The sequence below is a fragment of the Pelophylax lessonae genome (assembly GCF_965119305.1).
Source record: "Pelophylax lessonae genome assembly, chromosome: 11".
NCBI lineage: Eukaryota > Metazoa > Chordata > Amphibia > Anura > Ranidae > Pelophylax > Pelophylax lessonae.
The window spans coordinates 238,876,238-238,896,388 of NC_138778.1; the positions used below are offsets into that span (position 1 = coordinate 238,876,238).

Here is a 20,151-nt window from a genome sequence, read left to right on the forward strand (position 1 = left end):
TACCTGATAATATTGTACCGTTAGGCCATCTGGGCCAGGTGCTTTCCCAGGGTTCATTGCCTTAACTGCCTGTTTTATTTCCTCTAGTGTAATCTCAGCCTCCAAGCTTTCACGATCCTCCTCCGAGAGTCTAGGTAGCTGTGACTGAACTAGATATTGATCTATATCTTGTTGTTGGGGGGGTGTCTCCTGTAAGTTATACAGAGAGGTATAATATGTCTCAAATTCTTTCAATATTTGTGCAGGTAAAGTTTTTTTAATTCCTTCTCTTGAGGTAATATATGGTATATAAGATCTCGTCCTCTGCTCCCGAACAGTTCTAGCCAGTACTTTCCCACATTTGTTACCCGCCTCGTAATTTAACTTACGGCACCTTTGTAAGGCAGCTTTTGCTTTATACTGCATCAAATCTGTTATCTTTTTCCTGACTAGTTTTAACTCGATCAAGGTTGCATCTATCGGTCTTTGTTTATGTTCTGTCTCAAGTTCCCTAAGTTTTCCTAGGAGTTGTGACAGTTGCTCATTTCTTTCTCTTTTAATACGTGCTCCATGTTTTATAAGGAGCCCTCTCACGACTACCTTATGGGCCTCCCAAAGTATTCCCATCTTACAATCCGGTTGCTCGTTTATTTCAAAAAAGCTTTTCATTTCTTTCTCGACTTCCCTTAGTATCTCTTCTTTTTGTAGTAGGCTTTCATTCAGTCTCCAGAAGCTCCTCCCCTGTGCAGAATTCGCTGTTAATTTATATAACAAAAATATAGGTGCATGGTCTGACCATGTGATACTGCCTATACTTGTATTTTGAACTGATTGTAATTGGGCATGAGGTATAAAAAAAAAATCAATTCTAGAGTAGGTCTTATGCGGTGTAGAAAAGAATGTGTATTCTTTTTCAGAAGGATGTTGTAGCCGCCATGCGTCTATAAGTTGAGCATTATATAGTATTTTTAAAATCTTTTTATTCCTTCCTGCTGAAAAAGTCGATGTCCCTGTTGATATATCCAGGGCTGGTGTTAATGGGCAGTTAAAATCTCCCCCCATAATTAACTGTCCTTCTGAGAACCTCATGAGCTTCTCTACTACCTTAGCTATAAAGCTATCTTGTCTGCTATTGGGTGCATATATTGTTGCTATTGTTATTTGTATTTCCCCTATTTTCCCCCTAACAAACAAGAATCTTCCTTCCGGATCCTGCATTTTGTCTTGGAAAGTCCATGGAACAGAGTTTGCAATGAGTATGGAAACCCCTCTTGCTTTTGCTTGTGTATAAGTGGAATGGTATGCATATGAAAAATTTCTATTTTTAAGAAACGGTAATTTATCTGTCCTGAAGTGCGTTTCTTGTATCAGCGCTATACTAGTATGTGACTGCTTTAATTCAGATAATAGCATGTGCCTTTTTTCTGGGGTATTAAGTCCCTTTACATTATATGAAACCACCTTTACATCCTCCATCATTCGCTCGTGGATAAAGAAGGAGAAAAAAAAAAAAAAAAAAAAAAAAAAACCCCCCCCCTACGGATTCGAGAAGGTCGGTCTCTACAAGAGAACGGCCTTCTCTTCCGTAGTTTCGGATAACAAAAAATATATCCTTATTTCACACGGCCACTTTCGTGCCACTTGTGTGACTTTATTAGTAGGGTCGTGCCCCGAAGTGACTCTCTGTGGACTCTCCCCCACCTCCTCCCACCACTTTTTATCAACATATTTTGGCCGTATCTTATTCTAAGGTCTACCGGCATTCCTCTCTTTCCCTTCATGGTCTTTGGTTTCCCTTAATGGACAGTGACATTCCCTTCTCACTGAATTACAAAAAAAAAAAAAAAAAAAAAAAAAAAAAAAAAAAAAAAAGGAAAACATCAAAATACTTGAGTAATGGTCCCGGGGATTGATGGGGAGGGGGTAGGGTCGAGGGAAACCTCCCTCTTCCCCTCCCTTACTTCCCCATCTATCCCTCCCCCCATCTACACAAACGCTATTCATCATAATATGGATATCACAACATTTTCATATTCAATAACTCAATCCTCCTCTTCTCCTCCCCCTCTTATTCTACCGAATTAAATTGTGAGTTAACCTTTATATACTTCATAAAACACACAACAAAACAAAAAAAAAAAAAAACAAAAAAAAAAAAAAAAAAAAAACCCCCCCTCCCCCGTACCCCCTATAATATTAGTGACAAGAGGAACAACTTCCATTCTATATTTCAATTACTGTGTAAAAAAAAAAAAAAAAAAAAAAAAAACCCCTTCTACTTCCCCATACCACCTATAAAATTAGTGACAAGAGGAATAACTTCCATCCTATATTCAAAACTGTGTCAAGAAGAAAAAAAAAAAAAAAAAAAAAAAAACCCCCCTTCCACTTCCCTATACCACCTATAAAATTAGTGACAAGAGGAATAACTTCCATCCTATATTCAAAACTGTGTCAAGAAAAAAAAAAAAAAAAAAAAAACCCCCTTCTACTTCCCCATACCACCTATAAAATTAGTGACAAGAGGAATAACTTCCATCCTATATTCAAAACTGTGTCAAGAAAAAAAAAAAAAAAAAAAAAACCCCCCTTCTACTTCCCCATACCACCTATAAAATTAGTGACAAGAGGAATAACTTCCATCCTATATTCAAAACTGTGTCAAGAAAAAAAAAAAAAAAAAAAACCCCCTTCCACTTCTCCATACCACCTATAAAATTAGTGACAAGAGGAATGACTTCCATCCTATATTCAAAACTGTGTCAAGAAAAAAAAAAAAAAAAAAAGGAGGGGGGGGGGGCGAGAAGGATGTATCAATAATTAACCCTTATTTCCCATAGGGGGATCTCACTACAGTCTCTTAATAGTCAAATTTCTTTATCTCCTCTCTTCTCTCGATAGGGTCTCTGGTCTTTTCTCCCGTTGTTGATGGTATACTGGCGGGTTCTCATTAGGCAGTCGATTCAGCCAATTTACTATTTGAATAGGGTCTGTCTCTATAAACGAAAAGAATGCCATCCTGTCTTGGTATGTTCTAAGGTTAAAATACTGTCCATTCCTCCGGAACGTTACCGAAAATGGGAACCCCCATCTATATGTGCATCCTGCTTTTCTTGCCAATTCTAATAATGGTCTCAAGAGAGCTCTTCTCCTCAGTGTACCTCTGGCAATGTCTGCATATATCTTAACTGGTACTCCTTCCACTTTTATATCCTGGTTATCCCACACTAGCCTTAAAATCGCCTCTTTATGCACATAATGAAATAGTCTACAGATCACATCTCTCGGTCTTCTCTCGTCTTTGCTTCTAGGGCCAAGGGTTCTGTGTATTCTTTCTATCTCCAAATGTTCCGGATATTTATCCTTCATGATCTGCTTAAAAATTTCCTCTGCTACTTCTGTCAGTTTTTCTTTCCCTACCATTTCAGGTATGCCTCGTATACGTAAATTATTACGTCTGTTTCTGTTTTCTATTTCCTCCAATTGTAGTTGTATCTTCTCATCTATCTCTCTTTGTATGTCTCTTGTTGATTCTAGTGATGTTACCCTCTCTTCAATACTTTTTCTGGCTACTGCTTCCTCCGCTAAGCCTATTGTAATATTTTGTATGTCTATCTTTATTTCCTGCATTTCTCTCTGATGTACCTCCTCTATTTTGCTGATCATCTGTTCTATGTCCGATTTAGTTGGGAGGGCTTGTAGCATAGCTTTTAGCTCCATGTTGTGAGATAAGCTCTGTACATAAGTGCAAGATGTATCATTCTCCCTTTGTGTTGCCTCTGGACTTTCAAGGTAATTCTCTGAAGTAGGGGAGGCAGTCAGAGAGCTAGGTACATCTCCTGACTCTGGGCTTGTTAGGGCACTATTTCCACTTCTTGCCATTTCTCTTGACGTCTTATGATTATTAGCAAAGTATTTGTCTATTTCTCCTTCTGGTTTACTTATTTTAGGTTTCGTCATATTGTTCTTTCCTTTTCTTTTTTTAGTTAGTGTCATACTTTCTTTTTAATTCTATGGCCTATTCTCTCTCAACTTCTATTAACTCCCCTGGAATATTTTATTCCAAATAACCACGGGGAAAAGCCACAGGACAAACAACCAGTAAGAAGAAATGCAGTCCCTTTTCCTCTTCAGTCTCTTAATTTAATCGTTATAGATATCACAGTCAATAGCCATCCAGCATACAATAGAGATATACGGGAAGGGGTATAAGATAGAAAAGAAAAAATATTATCTCACCCACATTCCAAACTGTCTTTCCAATAGGGTGGCTATCATTTCCCTTAAAAAATACCAGTATAAGAGGGAACCTGGTTTAAAGGGATAACCCGCATGGGTTGCCTTGTATCTGATCCAGGCCGACTCTCAAGACCTCTATCCTCCGCAGCTCCAGCCTCTATCTCCGCTCCTGGAGATTTTAATCTGTACAGACACCAAGCAGGGGGGCTCACCATCCAGGTACTCTCCCCTCCTCATCTGCAGCACTGGTTCCTCGGGGGGCTGGTATCCTATTCTCCTCCTGCTGGTCTTGCTTTCTTGCCTCCGTAACCTCTATTTGCTCTGGCTGATGGGGAATTTCGGCAATAGAGGCAATCAGCTGGAGGTTTGAGATACAGCCCCTTACTTGATCGAGCCGTCGGCGCTCCGAACGGCGGGGCCGGGATGAGCTCCGCTTCTGACCTCCTGTGTAATCTGGCCGCTTTTCCCTCCTCACCCGAGGTGCGGGCTATTCAGATATCGGCGTCCGGGTCACGGCTCACTTAGCTCTGCTGCTTTCGGGTGTACTCTCGGCGTCTCTACAGGCTCTGGCGGGAGAGGTGTTCAGCGGGAAGGCGCACAGCCCACACTCACATCGTCACTTCCGGGCACGCCCCACCCTAATCCTTAGCCAGGATTTTAACATCGCACTGTAACAGTGAGATGGGCCTGTAGGATTCCGGATACCGGGGATCCTTGCCAGGCTTGGGAAGCAAAATGATCAGTGCCTCACGCATCGAGGCTGGTAGAGAGCCCAACTCAAATGCCTCCTCAAACACCGCGAGCAGACGGGAGGTCAATGACTCCGAATACTGCAAGTAAAACTCGACGGGAAGGCCATCAGATCCAGGCGCTTTAGCAAAGCCTAGCAAAACAAGAAATGGCAGAGACTATTTCAGTCCGAGAAATCGGGGCCTCAAGCACCGTGACCTGTTCAGGGGTCAGTGTAGGGAACTCCAGGGTATCCAGCAAACCTGCCAGATCCAACGGGTCATAATCCACCTTAGAGGAATAAACCTCGCTAATGTACGAAGCAAACAGCTCCGCCACAGCTGCGGGATCCGAGGAGTCCCCCAACACCGAAGGGTGAAGTGTAATCACCACGGGCGGTCTATCGTCCATGTGTGCCAAATAGGCAAGCAATTTGCCCGATCGCTCACCATGCTCAAAAATACGTTGTCGGCTGAAAAATAATTTATGATTAGCCCGTTCCTGAAACATATGGTCCAGGGCCCTAGACCTTAGTTTAAGTTGGGAAAGTGCGTCCGGCGTCGGAAAACTGGCATACTCAGCTTCCAGTTCAACCAATTGATGTTCAGCAGCAAGTAGATCGGTCCGCGCCGCCCTCCGATGTCGAGCTATACGCGACGTTAAAAGTAAACGCGCATGGCCCTTGAAGGCCTCCCATACCGTCAGCATGGAAGCAGTGTCAGAGTTGGAGCTGAAGAAAAAGTCACATTCCATCGTCAAGGAGTCAATGTCCGGAACAGTCTTGAGCCAGAAAGGATTCAAGCGCCAGTGCCTCTGAGGAGGGGCAGTAAACGGGGACAGAGTAGCCATGTATGGGGCGTGATCCGAGAGCAGTCTCGGGCCAAAGCGGGCACTCAGAAGCCTGGGCAGGAGGGCCTGGGAGATCCATATACCATCAATCCTAGACATGGTGGAGTGGGATGTTGAGAAACAGGAGTAGGCCCATGTTGTGGGATGTAGACACCTCCATGAGTCAAGGAGGTGACAGCTAGTTAGCATTCTATGGAAACGCGTGGCCCTATCTGGGTAGGGTGGGGAGCCCGGTGCACCCACCCTATCCAGAGACGGATTGGAGACCGTATTAAAGTCCCCCAACCAGACTGCAGGGACCGAGGGATATCTTGCCATAAACATCATGCCCTCAGTCAGAAGGGTAGCACTAAAAGGGGGAGGAAAGTACCAGGCTAAGAAAAGTATGTCATGCCCCCCTACAGCTCCAGTTACAAAGACATATCTACCTAAGGGGTCCGTCACCACCTCCTTCACCGCAAAAGCCACAGACCGAGAGACCATCAACGACACACCCCTCGAATGAGAGGAGTGGGACGCATGAAAAGCCCAGCCAACCCACGGTCTGCGGAGGGCCCCAAGCAGGTTACCCTCAGCATGTGTCTCAACTAGCGCAATGACATCCGCCCTCTGCTCCTTGAGATAGGACATGATAACTGTGTGCTTGACCGTGTCTCGGATGCCTCGCACGTTCCACGTAAGAAAGGTCAGCCCTGCCATATCATCAGGGAGGAGAGAACATGTCGTGGCACAGGATGGGGGCAGCAACCCGGGACAAGCTTGAACCGCACCCGCCGCCCATGGCCCGAAGCCCAGGAGTCCAACCAAACAGTGTGAAAATATAGGGTAGTGCAAATACATGTCAGTACACAATTCACATAGCAAAACTCAATAAACATAAACCCCCACCCCCCACCCAGCCCAACACGCACCCCAACTTGTGTGAGCATCAATCCCAAAACCAAATAGTCCACAGGCTGCAGTGACCAGCCGCCCCGGGCAGGTCCACCAAAAGGCGAAGCCCCCCAGGACCAACCAGAGCACCGCACACCCGTGAGGGGGAACAATCTCCGAAGAGGGGTCCCATTTCTGGAACGCAACAGTGAGCACAAAATATGGCATCGAAAGTTCACAGCACCCATGGTGGGCATAGAGGCCTCCCGGCCGGAAGGTAAAAATAGGAAAAAGTCCGTATCGGCAAGACAGACATGAAAAAGAAAAAAGTTCCAGGGGGGAGGGGGGGGGGGGGGGGAGAAAGGTTCATTCGACCAAGAGGAGTCCAAAAACAAGGGGGGGGGCAGGCAAAGTTATCCGGGCATCCCAAGGAGGAGTACATTCCAAAGATATTAGAGTAACAGGGGAGCAATGGGAGCGCCAGCACGAGCTTCAAAGGCATGGAGGGGCATGTAGAAGGAGGGGGAAACAATGGGAAAACCACCAGGGCAGTTCTGGCTGAAGTACGGATAGTCCTCCAATGTACTCAGGGGCAGGGAAGGGGCAACAGACTCACCACTCACGGCAGACGTTCCAGCCAGGCTATCGCAGCGTCAGGGTCCTCGAAAAAATGCACTCTATCCTCTCCAACCACTCGCAGCCTGGCTGGGTATAACATTGCATACTTGAGGTTGCGGGTCCTAAGACGCCTCTTGACTTCACAAAACTGGCTGCGCTGCTTTTGGACTTCCGCTGAGAAGTCCGGGAACACCATGATGTTATGGTTGTCCAGCGGGATATTCCCTCGTTCCCTGGAGAGCCGGAGTACCGCATCCCTATCCCGAAAGTTCATAAAGCGGGCAATATAGACCCGGGGTGGTGCTCCCGGGGGCGGCTTCTTAGCTGGCATTCGATGTGCCCGTTCCACAACAAAAGCCTGTGAGAACGCCTCCCTGCCATACGATTTAACCAGGAGGTCTTCCAGGAATGTGGCAGGGGACGACCCCACCACAGCCTCCGGCAAGCCAATAAAGCGAACGTTATTATGCCTGGCTCTGTTCTCTAGGTCACCCTGTTTATGCAGCAAAAACTGTATGTCCCTGGCAGCCTGTTCTGCAGCATTCTGCATAGGGGGTAAATCATCCTCCACTCTGGAGAGCCGTCCCTCCGCCTCTGACATCCTGCCCCGCAACTTCTGGAAGTCCTGCCTGAGTAAGGATATGTCCACCTTTATCTCTTCTATTTTGGTGGTCAGGGACGCCTTACAGTCCGTGATGGCAGCCAGGATGATTGCCTGGTCCGCAGGCTGCGCCGCTGCAGCGGGAGCAGGCTGGGACGGTCCGCCATTTTGGGCCGCGCCGCTCCCCTCTTGGCGCCGAAACTTCTCCAGCTTAGCCGCCGCTTCGGATGGCCGTTTCGGCGGAGACATGACCAGGGCTGGATGGCGGTATCCACCGGCGGTCGGGGGTGAGGGTATCGCTCGAGTTTGGAGCCGCAGGATAGCTTAAACGGAGATCCGGCGGGAGAGCCTCACAAGAACACGTCCGCTCACATAGGTCTTCAGGCCACGCCCCCCCCAAGAAATTCTTTAAGTATATAAACAGTAAGAAAGCGAGGCCAGAACACATTGGCCCCATAAAAGATGATAAAGGAAATATGGCCACTGAGGACAGAGAAAAGGCGGAAGTGTTAAATAATTTCTTCTCTTCAGTCTTCACAAAAGAATCGGGGGGCTACACGAACCTTGCTTGTAAGGCCGAACTAAATAATACACCTCAGGAAGTGCCGCCATGGCTAACAGAAGATAGACGTATAACTAAACTAGAGAAACTTAACATAAATAAATCACCGGGACCGGATGGCTTGCACCCGAGGGTTCTTAAAGAGCTCAGCCAGGTGATTGCCAGACCCTTATTCTTGATCTTTAAGGATAGTTTACAGACGGGTATGGTGCCAGCTGATTGGAAAAAAGCCAACGTGGTACCAATATTTAAAAAGGGGCCGAGGTGTATCCCGGGTAACTATAGGCCGGTCAGCCTAACATCTGTAGTCTGCAAAATTTTGGAGGGGATGATAAGGGACCACATACAAGACTTTAGTAATGAAAACGGTAATATTAGTAGTAATCAGCATGGATTCATGAAAAATCGTTCTTGCCAAACTAATCTATTAACCTTCTATGATGAAGTGAGCTGCCACCTAGATAAAGGAAAGCCTGTGGATGTGATGTATCTGGATAAAGGAAGGTCTGTGGATGTGGTGTATCTGGATAAAGGAAGGTCTGTGGATGTGGTATATCTGGATAAAGGAAAGTCTGTGGATGTGGTGTATCTGGATAAAGGAAGGTCTGTGGATGTGGTGTATCTGGATAAAGGAAAGTCTGTGGATGTGGTGTATCTGGATAAAGGAAAGCCTGTGGATGTGGTGTATCTGGATAAAGGAAAGCCTGTGGATGTGGTGTATCTGGATAAAGGAAAGCCTGTGGATGTGGTATATCTGGATAAAGGAAGGCCTGTGGATGTGGTGTATCTGGATAAAGGAAGACCTGTGGATGTGGTGTATCTGGATAAAGGAAGGCCTGTGGATGTGGTGTATCTGGATAAAGGTAAGCCTGTGGATGTGGTGTATCTGGATAAAGGTAAGCCTGTGGATGTGGTGTATCTGGATAAAGGAAGGCCTGTGGATGTGGTGTATCTGGATAAAGGAAAGCCTGTGGATGTGGTGTATCTGGATAAAGGAAGGTCTGTGGATGTGGTGTATCTGGATAAAGGAAGGTCTGTGGATGTGGTGTTTCTGGATAAGGGAAAGCCTGTGGATGTGGTGTATCTGGATAAAGGAAAGCCTGTGGATGTGGTGTATCTGGATAAGGGTAAGCCTGTGGATGTGGTGTATCTGGATAAGGGTAAGCCTGTGGATGTGGTGTATCTGGATAAAGGAAGGCCTGTGGATGTGGTGTATCTGGATAAAGGAAAGCCTGTGGATGTGGTGTATCTGGACTTTGCAAAGGCTTTTGACACCGTTCCCCACAAACGCTTACTGTACAAACTAAGGAAGGTAGGTATGGACCATAAGGTGAGTACCTGGATAGAGAACTGGCTCCAGGGGAGAGTCCAGAGGGTGATGATTAATGGGGAGTACTCGGATTGGGCAGGTGTGGAAAGTGGGGTCCCCCAGGGTTCTGTCCTGGGACCAATCCTGTTTAATTTATTCATAAATGATCTAGAGGAGGGGATATCTAGTACAATCTCAGTATTTGCGGATGATACTAAATTAGGCATGCCAATATCTTCTATGCAGGATGTGGAAACCTTACAAACAGACCTGAACAAAATAATGGGGTGGGCAACTACATGGCAGATGAGGTTTAATGTTGAAAAATGTAAAGTAATGCACTTGGGGGCCAGAAACCAGAAAGCAAGCTAATCACTAGGGGGGGAACCTCTGGGTGAGTCTAGGATGGAAAAGGACCTGGGGGTACTGGTAGACAACAGGCTTGGCAGTGGAATGCAATGCCAAGCAGCTGTAAGCAAAGCCAACAGAATACTGGGATGTATAAAAAAGGGGATTCACTCCAGAAATAAAGAAATTATTCTCCCGCTCTACAAGACTCTGGTCCGGCCACATCTGGAGTATGCTGTCCAGTTCTGGGCACCGGTCCTCAGGAAGGATGTGCTGGAACTGGAAAGAGTCCAGAGAAGGGCAACAAAAATAATTAGGGGAATGGAGGACATCAGCTATGAGGAAAGACTACAAGCACTGAACGTATTCTCTCTGGAGAAGAGAAGATTGAGGGGGGAAATGATATCAACGTGGCCACTCACTAAAACTAGAGGAAAGGCGGTTTAACCTTAAAATGCGTAAGGGGTTCTTCACTGTAAGAGCAGTAAGGATGTAGAATTCTCTTCCACAAACAGTCGTATCAGCAGGGAGCATTGATAGTTTCAAAAAACTATTAGATGGGCACCTTAGAGACCACAACATACAGGGGTATACAATGTACAACATACAGGGGTATACAATGTACAACATGCAGTGGGTATACATTGTACAACATACAGGGGGTATACAATGTACAACATACAGGGGTATACAATGTACAACATACAGGGGGTATACAATGTACAACATACAGGGGTATACAATGTACAACATACAGGGGGTATACAATGTACAACATACAGGGGGTATACAATGTACAACATACAGGGGTATACAATGTACAACATACAGGGGTATACAATGTACAACATACAGGGGGTATACAATGTACAACATACAGGGGGTATACAATGTACAACATACAGGGGTATACAATGTACAACATACAGGGGTATACAATGTACAACATACAGGGGGTATACAATGTACAACATACAGGGGTATACAATGTACAACATACAGGGGTATACAATGTACAACATACAGGGGGTATACAATGTACAACATACAGGGGTATACAATGTACAACATACAGGGGGTATACAATGTACAACATACAGGGGTATACAATGTACAACATACAGGGGTATACAATGTACAACATACAGGGGTATACAATGTGCAACATACAGGGGTATACAATGTACAACTTACAGGGGTATACAATGTACAACATACAGGGGTATACAATGTACAACATACAGGGGTATACAATGTACAACATACAGGGGTATACAAGGTACAACATACAAGGGTATACAATGTACGGTTAACAGAAAACACACAAACACATCATAGGTTGAACTGGATGGACTGATGTCTTTTTTCAACCTCACTAACTATGTAACTATGTAACCACGTCCATAGCCACCCCTCTGTCCAAGTACACCATGTCCACAGCCACTCCTTTAAAGCATTACTAAACCTGGGACCCTGCATTCACTACATCTGGTCTCCCACAGTACACATAAATATAAATTGATAAATCCCTTTTCTCATCAGCAGTAGATAGCAGTCTTGTGACTTCTATCAGTGTTTGGTTAAAGATTGAGGGAGGAGTTTTCATTCTCCTCTGAGTGTTTTATGAGGCTTCAGAACCCCTGACCCTCAGCCTGGACAGTGTTGATTGGCCCTGTGCTGATCACATGCACCCTCCAAATAAAAAAAAACAATACACACTAAACTGAGCATGTGCAGGGTGACTCCAAAGGCTTGGTCTTATCAGGAGATGGATTGGGGACAGTGGAAGAAGGGGAGGATCAGAGAAGACAAGATCAAACAGCCTATTTAGACAATGCAGATAATTAACCCCTTAGGTTCCACAGTGAGTATAACAAGCATGCTTTACTGCATATACAGACTGATTTTACTGTTGTGGGTTTATAACACTTTAAGTAATATAACACGCAACCACCCTTGGGCCTATAAACCTCTCATCAGTCGGGAGTCTATGGTGACTTCACATCAAAGAACCCAAATTAGGGCCCCATTGCTATAGACAGCAATAAACATTTTTCTGTGCTATTGTATCAAAGCACAAAACACCGGGTATGGACAAATCAATACTTCCATAGCCATGGCCTCGTACACAAATATATAGAATACGGTGGAGTATTAAACCCCCGTGAAAATCCCGCCATTGAAGTGTTGATTTGTCGATAATGGAAATTTGGAGCTTTGATACACACAGATACATGTTCATTTCCGTCTAGCATTGCTGTTTCGAATTTGGTTCTTTGATGTTTTATACTTCCTCATAAAAAGAGTCGATTTTCTGACAACGAGGGTACTTTGTGGATGGATTTGGCTCTCTTATAATATCGTTCTCTGGCAGTCACTTGTCTATGGGGTCTTTTATAAAACCCTCAAATATCCTTCCTACTTTCAGACTTACAGGTCTGTAATTACGGGGTTGGCAGAACATTGGATTTGGTGCCACGACAGCCATTAAAGAATATCTAACAATGGAAACCAAAGGCTTAGACATGGAGTTCTTCTCTTGTAGGACTCTGTGAAGGGTGAACCCCTGGCTGGGTGTCTGGGTAACCCTCATTTTGTCTGAATGAAGCTTTTGGAAGAAGTATCATCTTCATATTGTTCATCATCAGCCATGCTCTCCGTCCTTTACTCAGAGCTATAAATTGGCTTTCTTTTATTAGTTGTTCCAAAAGGAGGAAAAAATACAAAGAAGTGAAATTTGGCTTGGAGAACCAATTCTACCGCATCTAAGTCTGGATTCTGCCTCACACTACAACAAGGAATGTCTGAAATCATTCAGTAAAGCAGTTCAAGTCAGTTCTTAGAACTTCCCAATGCAGTCAGCCTTTGACTCATCTACTCACCCGCCAGTCCAGCACCAACCGCCACGCACATCCAAAGTAGATGAAAGTAAAATGCGTCCAGTGGTTTGGTGGCCATAACCTCCAGCAAGCCTCAGTCTCTTCTCCTTCTACACCCCCGTACTATCTTGTCTTTCAGTTTTTCTGGTGTTTTGCAGGAAGTAGATAAAAAGACATGTAGGTCGGGTGAATTACAGGAGGCGGTGAGCTCTTGTGGTTTTCTGCATTTGCAGCTACTAGTTGTGCAGCTGTGCTTTCCTAGAGTTGTAAAAGTCACTATACTTGGGCCCCATGTCTAACCCAATACAGAGGTGAAATCAGGAAAGTACATTGCTCTGACACCTTTAGTATGTGTCACAGGTAAGTGCCGACCCTTTGTGCCCCCAGCCAGAGGTATGGACTGTATAGTCTAAGGAGCCTCTAACCCACAGTGTGGCATGGGCTTCTCTGAGTGACACTCCTGAATCTGAGCTCCAACCTCTGGAAACAGTCAGTAGTGTGCAGATTGAGCTGTAACATTGGCATTCTAGAACACTCTATAATGTCTCATAGTCACAATACATTAGAACCATAAACTGGCATACAGAAGAACTGCCGAGAACCAAACAAGCATTTTTATTTAGGTGTTATCCTGATGCTCTAAGGAGAATGTTTAGTTTTGTGATGTAGTAGGCACGTTCAAAGAGCCCATAAATTCCAGCTGATGACACAGAAAAATAATCCAAGAACAGCACACAGTGAGACACTGGGAGCACTGGGGAACCCAAGGAAGGAGATGAATGGCAGCAACAAGACACTGGGAGCACTGGGGAACCCAAGGAAATAAGGGAATGGCAGCAACAAGACACTGGGAGCACTGGGGAACCCAAGGAAATAAGGGAATGGCAGCAACAAGACACTGGGAGCACTGGGGAACCCAAGGAAGGAGATGAATGGCAGCAACAAGACACTGGGAGCACTGGGGAACCCAAGGAAGGAGATGAATGGCAGCACTGAGACATTGGGAGCACTGGGGAACCCAAGGAAGGAAGTGAATGGCAGCAACAAGACACTGGGAGCACTGGGGAATCCAAGGAAGGAAGTGAATGGCAGCAACAAGACACTGGGAGCACTGGGAACCCAAGGAAGGAGATGAATGGCAGCAACAAGACACTGGGAGCACTGGGGAACCCAAGGAAGGAAGTGAATGGCAGCAACAAGACACTGGGAGCACTGGGGAATCCAAGGAAGGAAGTGAATGGCAGCAACAACACACTGGGAGCACTGGGGAATCCAAGGAAGGAAGTGAATAGCAGCAACAAGACACTGGGAGCACTGGGGAACCCAAGGAAGGAGATGAATGGCAGCACTGAGACATTGGGAACACTGGGGAACCCAAGGAAGGAGATGAATGGCAGCACTGAGACATTGGGAACACTGGGGAACACAAGGAAGGAAGTGAATGGCAGCACTGGGGAGCCCAAGGAAGGAAGAGAATGGCAGCACCGGGACAGTGGGAGCACTGGGGAACCCAAGGAAGAAGGTAAATAGCAGCACCGAGACCATGGGAGCACTGGGAACCAAAGGAAGGAGGTGAATGGCAGCACAGAGACACTGGGAACACAGGAGATTCCAAGGAAGGAGGTCAATGGCATCTCTGAGACATTGGAAGCTCTGGGAACCCCAAGGAAGGGAGTAAATGGGAGCACCGAGACATTGGGAGCACTGGGAAACCAAGGAAGAAGGTAAATAGCAGCACAGAGACCATGGGAGCACTGCAAAGCGCCAGCATACACCACTCCCTGTGTCCAACACTAGGTGGAGCTATGACCTTTGACCTCTGAGTAAAAAACTCCTGACCTTTGGGGTGGGTCCATGATCCATTTCCTGTGTCAAAACCATCCCCTGTGTCTTTACCGGCAATAGGCAACCCTAACCCTAACCCCCCCAGAACAGCAGCTAAATGAGGGAGGAGTCAGAGTCGGGGAATGTTTGGGAGAAGTATTCGTCTCCATTCACATGGCTGTGACAAAGATGTAAACGTTTTATTGATCATTAGGCAAGGAACAGATTCCGGTGTAAATTATCAGGAAATAGATTTTTTAATGTAGAAAGATTGTCACGTTCTGTTTCTCGGTGGTATGCGTGTACACGGATATCCTCAGGTACAGATTTTCTGAATGCAGTGCATGTTTACCTACCTGGGTGTACGTCTCCATTGAAAACATTGCAGCTGCTTTCAGATCCAGAAATAAAATATGGTTGTAACTGCGTTTTCATTTTATTAAAAGAGAATGATTTTTATCTTAATGTATTCTATGCATTAGGATAAAAAGCCTTCTGTGTGTAGCAGCTTCCCCAGCACCCTCTAATACTTACTTGAGCCCCCTGTCCATCCAGCAATGTCCACAAGTCCCTCAGCCGTCCGGGACTCTCTCTCCTGATTAGCTGAGATTCAGCCATGACGCCATTGGCTCCCGCAGCTGTCAATCAACGTCAATTAGCCAATCAGGAGAGAGAGGGGGTGGGGCCAAATGGCAGCTCCGTGTCTGAATGGATACACTGAGCTGCAGTTCAGCTCGGGTGCCCCATAGCAAGTTGCTCGCTGTGGGGGCACTTGATAGGAGGGAGGGGCCAGGAGCAGAACGAGGGACCTAAGAAAAGGTGCATCTGGGCTGCTCATCACAAAACCAACTGCTTAGAGGAGGGAAGTGTAACATGATTGTTATTTAACAAAGTAAATGAGACTTTACAATCACTTTAGGGCTGTGCAAATGTTTTCCTATAAAAATACCAAACATGTCATACTTACCTCCTCTGTGTAGTAGATTTGTACCGAGCAGCCCGGATCCTCCTCTTCTCGGGTCCCTCTTCTGTGATTCTGGCCCCTCCCTCCTGTTCAGTGCACCCATAACAAGCAGTTTGCTATTGGGGCACCTGAGCCAAGTCACAGCTCCCTGTGCCCATTTAGACACGGAGCCCTGACCTGGCCTCGCCCCCTCTATCTCCTGATTGGCAAGTTGACTTTGATTGACAGCACCGACAGCCAATGGCGCCACAGCTGTGTCTCAGCCAATCAGGAGGGAGAATCTCAGACAGCTGAGAAACTTGTGGACATCGCTGGACAGAGAGGGACCTCAGGTAAGTATTAGGGTGGCTGAGGGGGCTGCTGCACACAGAAGGCTTTTTATCCTATGGCATAGATGCATTAAGATAAAAAACCTTCTGACCTTACAACCACTTTAAGCATTAGAACACAGCCGTTCGTCTAATGCAGTAAGAAGATACAACAATAAACCCCTATGCTCCACTCTAGACAGACTGCAACCCAAAGCATCTCCTACCAGGTCTGATTCCTCCTCCCTCTACCCTTTAATATGCTCCCTCTACTCTTCCTGCTCACACTTGTGTCCTCTCTCCTCAAATTCTCATTTCTTTACCCCTCTTCTCAGCACCAAATCTAACGCATATAATTCTCACCCCTACCCTCTCCCTACTACTATACTCATCACATCCTGCAAATGCTGAACCCACATGCTGACCCAAACACCAGGACAGGGCGGTTATGTGCACTCATATACACCCCACTCCCATTATACTTTCCTCACCCTCCTCCTCCAAATCTCTCGGGATATCCCCCCTAATCCTTACCTTCCAGTATCTCACTGCCACCCCCACACCTGACACCCTCCTTCCTTTCACAACAGCCGCAATCCACTTCGTTTATGCTCTATCCCCCTGCTACCAAAAACCAGCCCCCTGTAACAAGATCACCTCTGTCCATGATGTTTTTATCATCCATTCCTTTGGCACGCTTGGTTAAAATACTTACTAAAACCTGGCCTCAAGAATCTAACACTGCCTCTCCCATTGAGGCCTCCACTGGACTCACTCGCCTTCGTTGGTTTTTGTCTATCCACACTGTGCACTTTTCAAGTTCTTCCCACCCCTCCCTTTCTTCTTGTGAGACTCACTGTATTTGTCTGTTTTCTCCAATTTCGAAGGATTGCAGTCATTTACTGGCCTCCTGGACCAGCATCTCCCTTCCTTGAGGACTTCTCTGCCTGGTTGCCCTACTTTGTCTCCTATAAAATACCAACTATCATTCTTGGTGATGTTAACATCCATCTTAATGTTAACAGCCTGGCTACAGCAAAGGGGCCAATCCAGCAAATTATTGCACAAATACTTTAGGCCCGGATCCAACTGATCTGCTAACTCCACATAAACTGGGGACACCCATTCAGTATCCAAACCCTGACACAGGAGCTTCTCCCATTCTGTTAGCATATGAGAGTAGGCAGTATAGGGAGAATCTTTGGTGGAACGCAACAGCTTATGTGTACCAAATGAGACAGCCAAGGCTTCTGGGACCCCACGGGGATCCTCAATCTTATACATCCCATGCATTGAAGAGTTGCTGCTTCCAGGCATGAAGATGGCAGCTTCCTTCACCCCATGCTCCCTGGCAGTGCAGCCCATGTGCATGGAAGATATGGAAATACCTGGACAGATGACACCTTCTCTAAACATAAAAAGTAGTGAAGAACCCAACGGAAACACATACCAGGCCATCGAGCCTCTCCAATGACTTATAGCAGACCAATATTTTATTTCAGGTTGCAGTCAGGACACAAAGTGAAAAACAAGCAGCCAATAGAACACATCCATAGAGCCAAGCCCATGTTTTCAACTCCCTGTATAGTGTGGAGAAGGGCTACACCATGCTGTATGGGTTACCATCCCCCTTCTGGCTTCACAAAATGGGTTCTAACCATTCCCTATTCTGTTCCACCTTAACAATTGTTTCTCGATAATGGAGGCCTCGGGTTTAGTATCTCGAGAATGGAGGCCTTGGGATTTAGTATCTCGGGAATGGAGGCCTTGGGATTTAGTATCTCAGGAATGGAGGCCTTGGGATTTAGTATCTCAGGAATGGAAGCCTTGGGATTTAGTATCTCAGGAATGGAGGCCTTGGGGTTTAGTATCTCGGGAATGGTGGCCTTGGGATTTAGCATCTCGGGAATGGAGGCCTTGGGATTTAGTATCTCGGGAATGGAGGCCTCGGGTTTAGTATCTCGGGAATGGAGGCCTCGGGTTTAGTATATTGGGAATGGTGGCCTTGGGATTTAGTATCGCGGGAATGGTGGCCTTGGGATTTAGTATCTCGGGAATGGTGGCCTTGGGATTTAGTATCTCGGGAATGGAGGCCTCGGGTTTAGTATCTCGGGAATGGTGGCCTTGGGATTTAGCATCGCGGGAATGGAGGCCTTGGGATTTAGTATCTCAGGAATGGAGGCCTTGGGATTTAGTATCTCAGGAATGGAAGCCTTGGGATTTAGTATCTCAGGAATGGAGGCCTTGGGATTTAGTATCTCGGGAATGGTGGCCTTGGGATTTAGTATCTCGGGAATGGTGGCCTTGGGATTTAGTATCTCGGGAATGGAGGCCTCGGGTTTAGTATCTCGGGAATGGTGGCCTTGGGATTTAGCATCTCGGGAATGGAGGCCTTGGGATTTAGTATCTCGGGAATGGAGGCCTCGGGTTTAGTATCTCGGGAATGGAGGCCTCGGGTTTAGTATCTTGGGAATGGTGGCCTTGGGATTTAGTATCTCGGGAATGGTGGCCTTGGGATTTAGTATCTCGGGAATGGTGGCCTTGGGATTTAGTATCTCGGGAATGGAGGCCTCGGGTTTAGTATCTCGGGAATGGTGGCCTTGGGATTTAGCATCTCGGGAATGGAGGCCTTGGGATTTAGCATCTCCGGAACGGAGGCCTCGGGTTTATTATCTCGGGAATGGAGGCCTCGGGTTTAGTATCTCGCAAATGGAGTCCTTGGGATTTAGTATCTCGGGAATGGAGTCCTTGGGATTTAGTATCTTGGGAATGGAGACCTCAGGATTTAGTATCTCGGGAATGGAGACCTCGGGATTTAGTATCTCGGGAATGGTGTCCTTGGGATTTAGTATCTCGGGAATGGAGACCTTGGGATTTTGAATCTTTGAAATGGAGACCTCAGGATTTGGTACAAACAGCCAACACCCCCAGAAAGTGCTTCTTCCAACATTTCCACTGATTTCCATCGAACACTGGCCCCCTGAGCTGCTCAACTGACCCTCAGAGGACATAAAAAGGCTGTCACAAGTTTATAAAACAAAAACCTCAATTTATTATTATAATAAAACCATATCTCACCAGAATTATGAACTTACTACAAATCAACAGAAATGCGTTGAAAAGAGAACCTGAATTATGGTGCTTTTTGATTTTGAAGTTTGGAAGGAGAAGACGAGGTTTTTAGCTTCTGTTTATATCTCTAACGGGGGGATTTCCTATCAATTCCTCTGTTTGGGAGATCTATGCCATGACAGAAGTGAGGGATTCTCAAGGCAGGGGACACACACAATCCTAACCTAACAGAGATTCTAACCCCTCTTGTAGGAAATATGTAGATTCGTATTCTGGTGTCTCCGTAGAAAGGATTATTTACACTATTCAATGCTATGTACAGAGCACTAGGTTGTTTACAGCCTTAAAGGGAACCTGTCATATCCTCATAACTTCTATAACTTTACTATAAGAGATCAGGCATCACAGGCTGCCTCCCAGTGTCCTTCATCCCCAGCTACTCTTTTCTTTTCACACCAAGAGAGCTTCCTCCATCCCAAGGGTAAGTCACACTGAGGTCTATCGGTCTGTTGTGCTAACACATCATAGGCCAAAGCGAATGCCCCAGTGGTCTCTATATCATTGGATTTGGGAATGGGACAACCAAGGCTGAGCTAAGAAATGATAAAAGATGAATTCTCATTGTGCTCCTGAACTTTCTAGGCTCCCCGGGTAGAAGGAAAAGGTACCTGTATGTACCTAATGAGGTTTTTTCTTCTATTACTATAGAGTAAGTTACAAAGATGATGAGAACCTGACAGGTTGACATTAAAGTCATTTTTCTGTTTCTATAAAAATACCAAATGTTATACTTACCTCCTCTGTGCAGTTGGCTTTGCCCAGGGCAGCCAGGATCCTCCCCTTCTCAGGTGATTCTTTGCTGCTCTTGGCCCCTCCCTCCTGCTTGCTATGGGGGCACCTGAGCCGAGCTGCAGCTCTGTGCATCCATTTAGACACGGAGCTGCTGTTCCACCCCGCCCTCTCTCTGTTCTGATTGGCTAAGTGACTTTGATTGACA

At 46.0% G+C, this 20,151-nt stretch overlaps 1 protein-coding gene across 1 annotated transcript in view; it reads right to left on the reverse strand.

The window, feature by feature from the left end:
* Positions 1-13,094, reverse strand: part of LOC309567214 (T-cell differentiation antigen CD6-like) — a 77,278-nt gene extending 64,184 nt beyond the window's left edge. The window contains exon 1 of the mRNA XM_082272593.1: positions 12,990-13,094. Within this exon, the coding sequence (XP_082128719.1) occupies positions 12,990-13,065 (76 nt within the window). The 5' untranslated portion in view covers positions 13,066-13,094. The remainder of the gene's footprint in view (positions 1-12,989) is intronic.
* Positions 13,095-20,151: the final 7,057 nt, after the last annotated feature.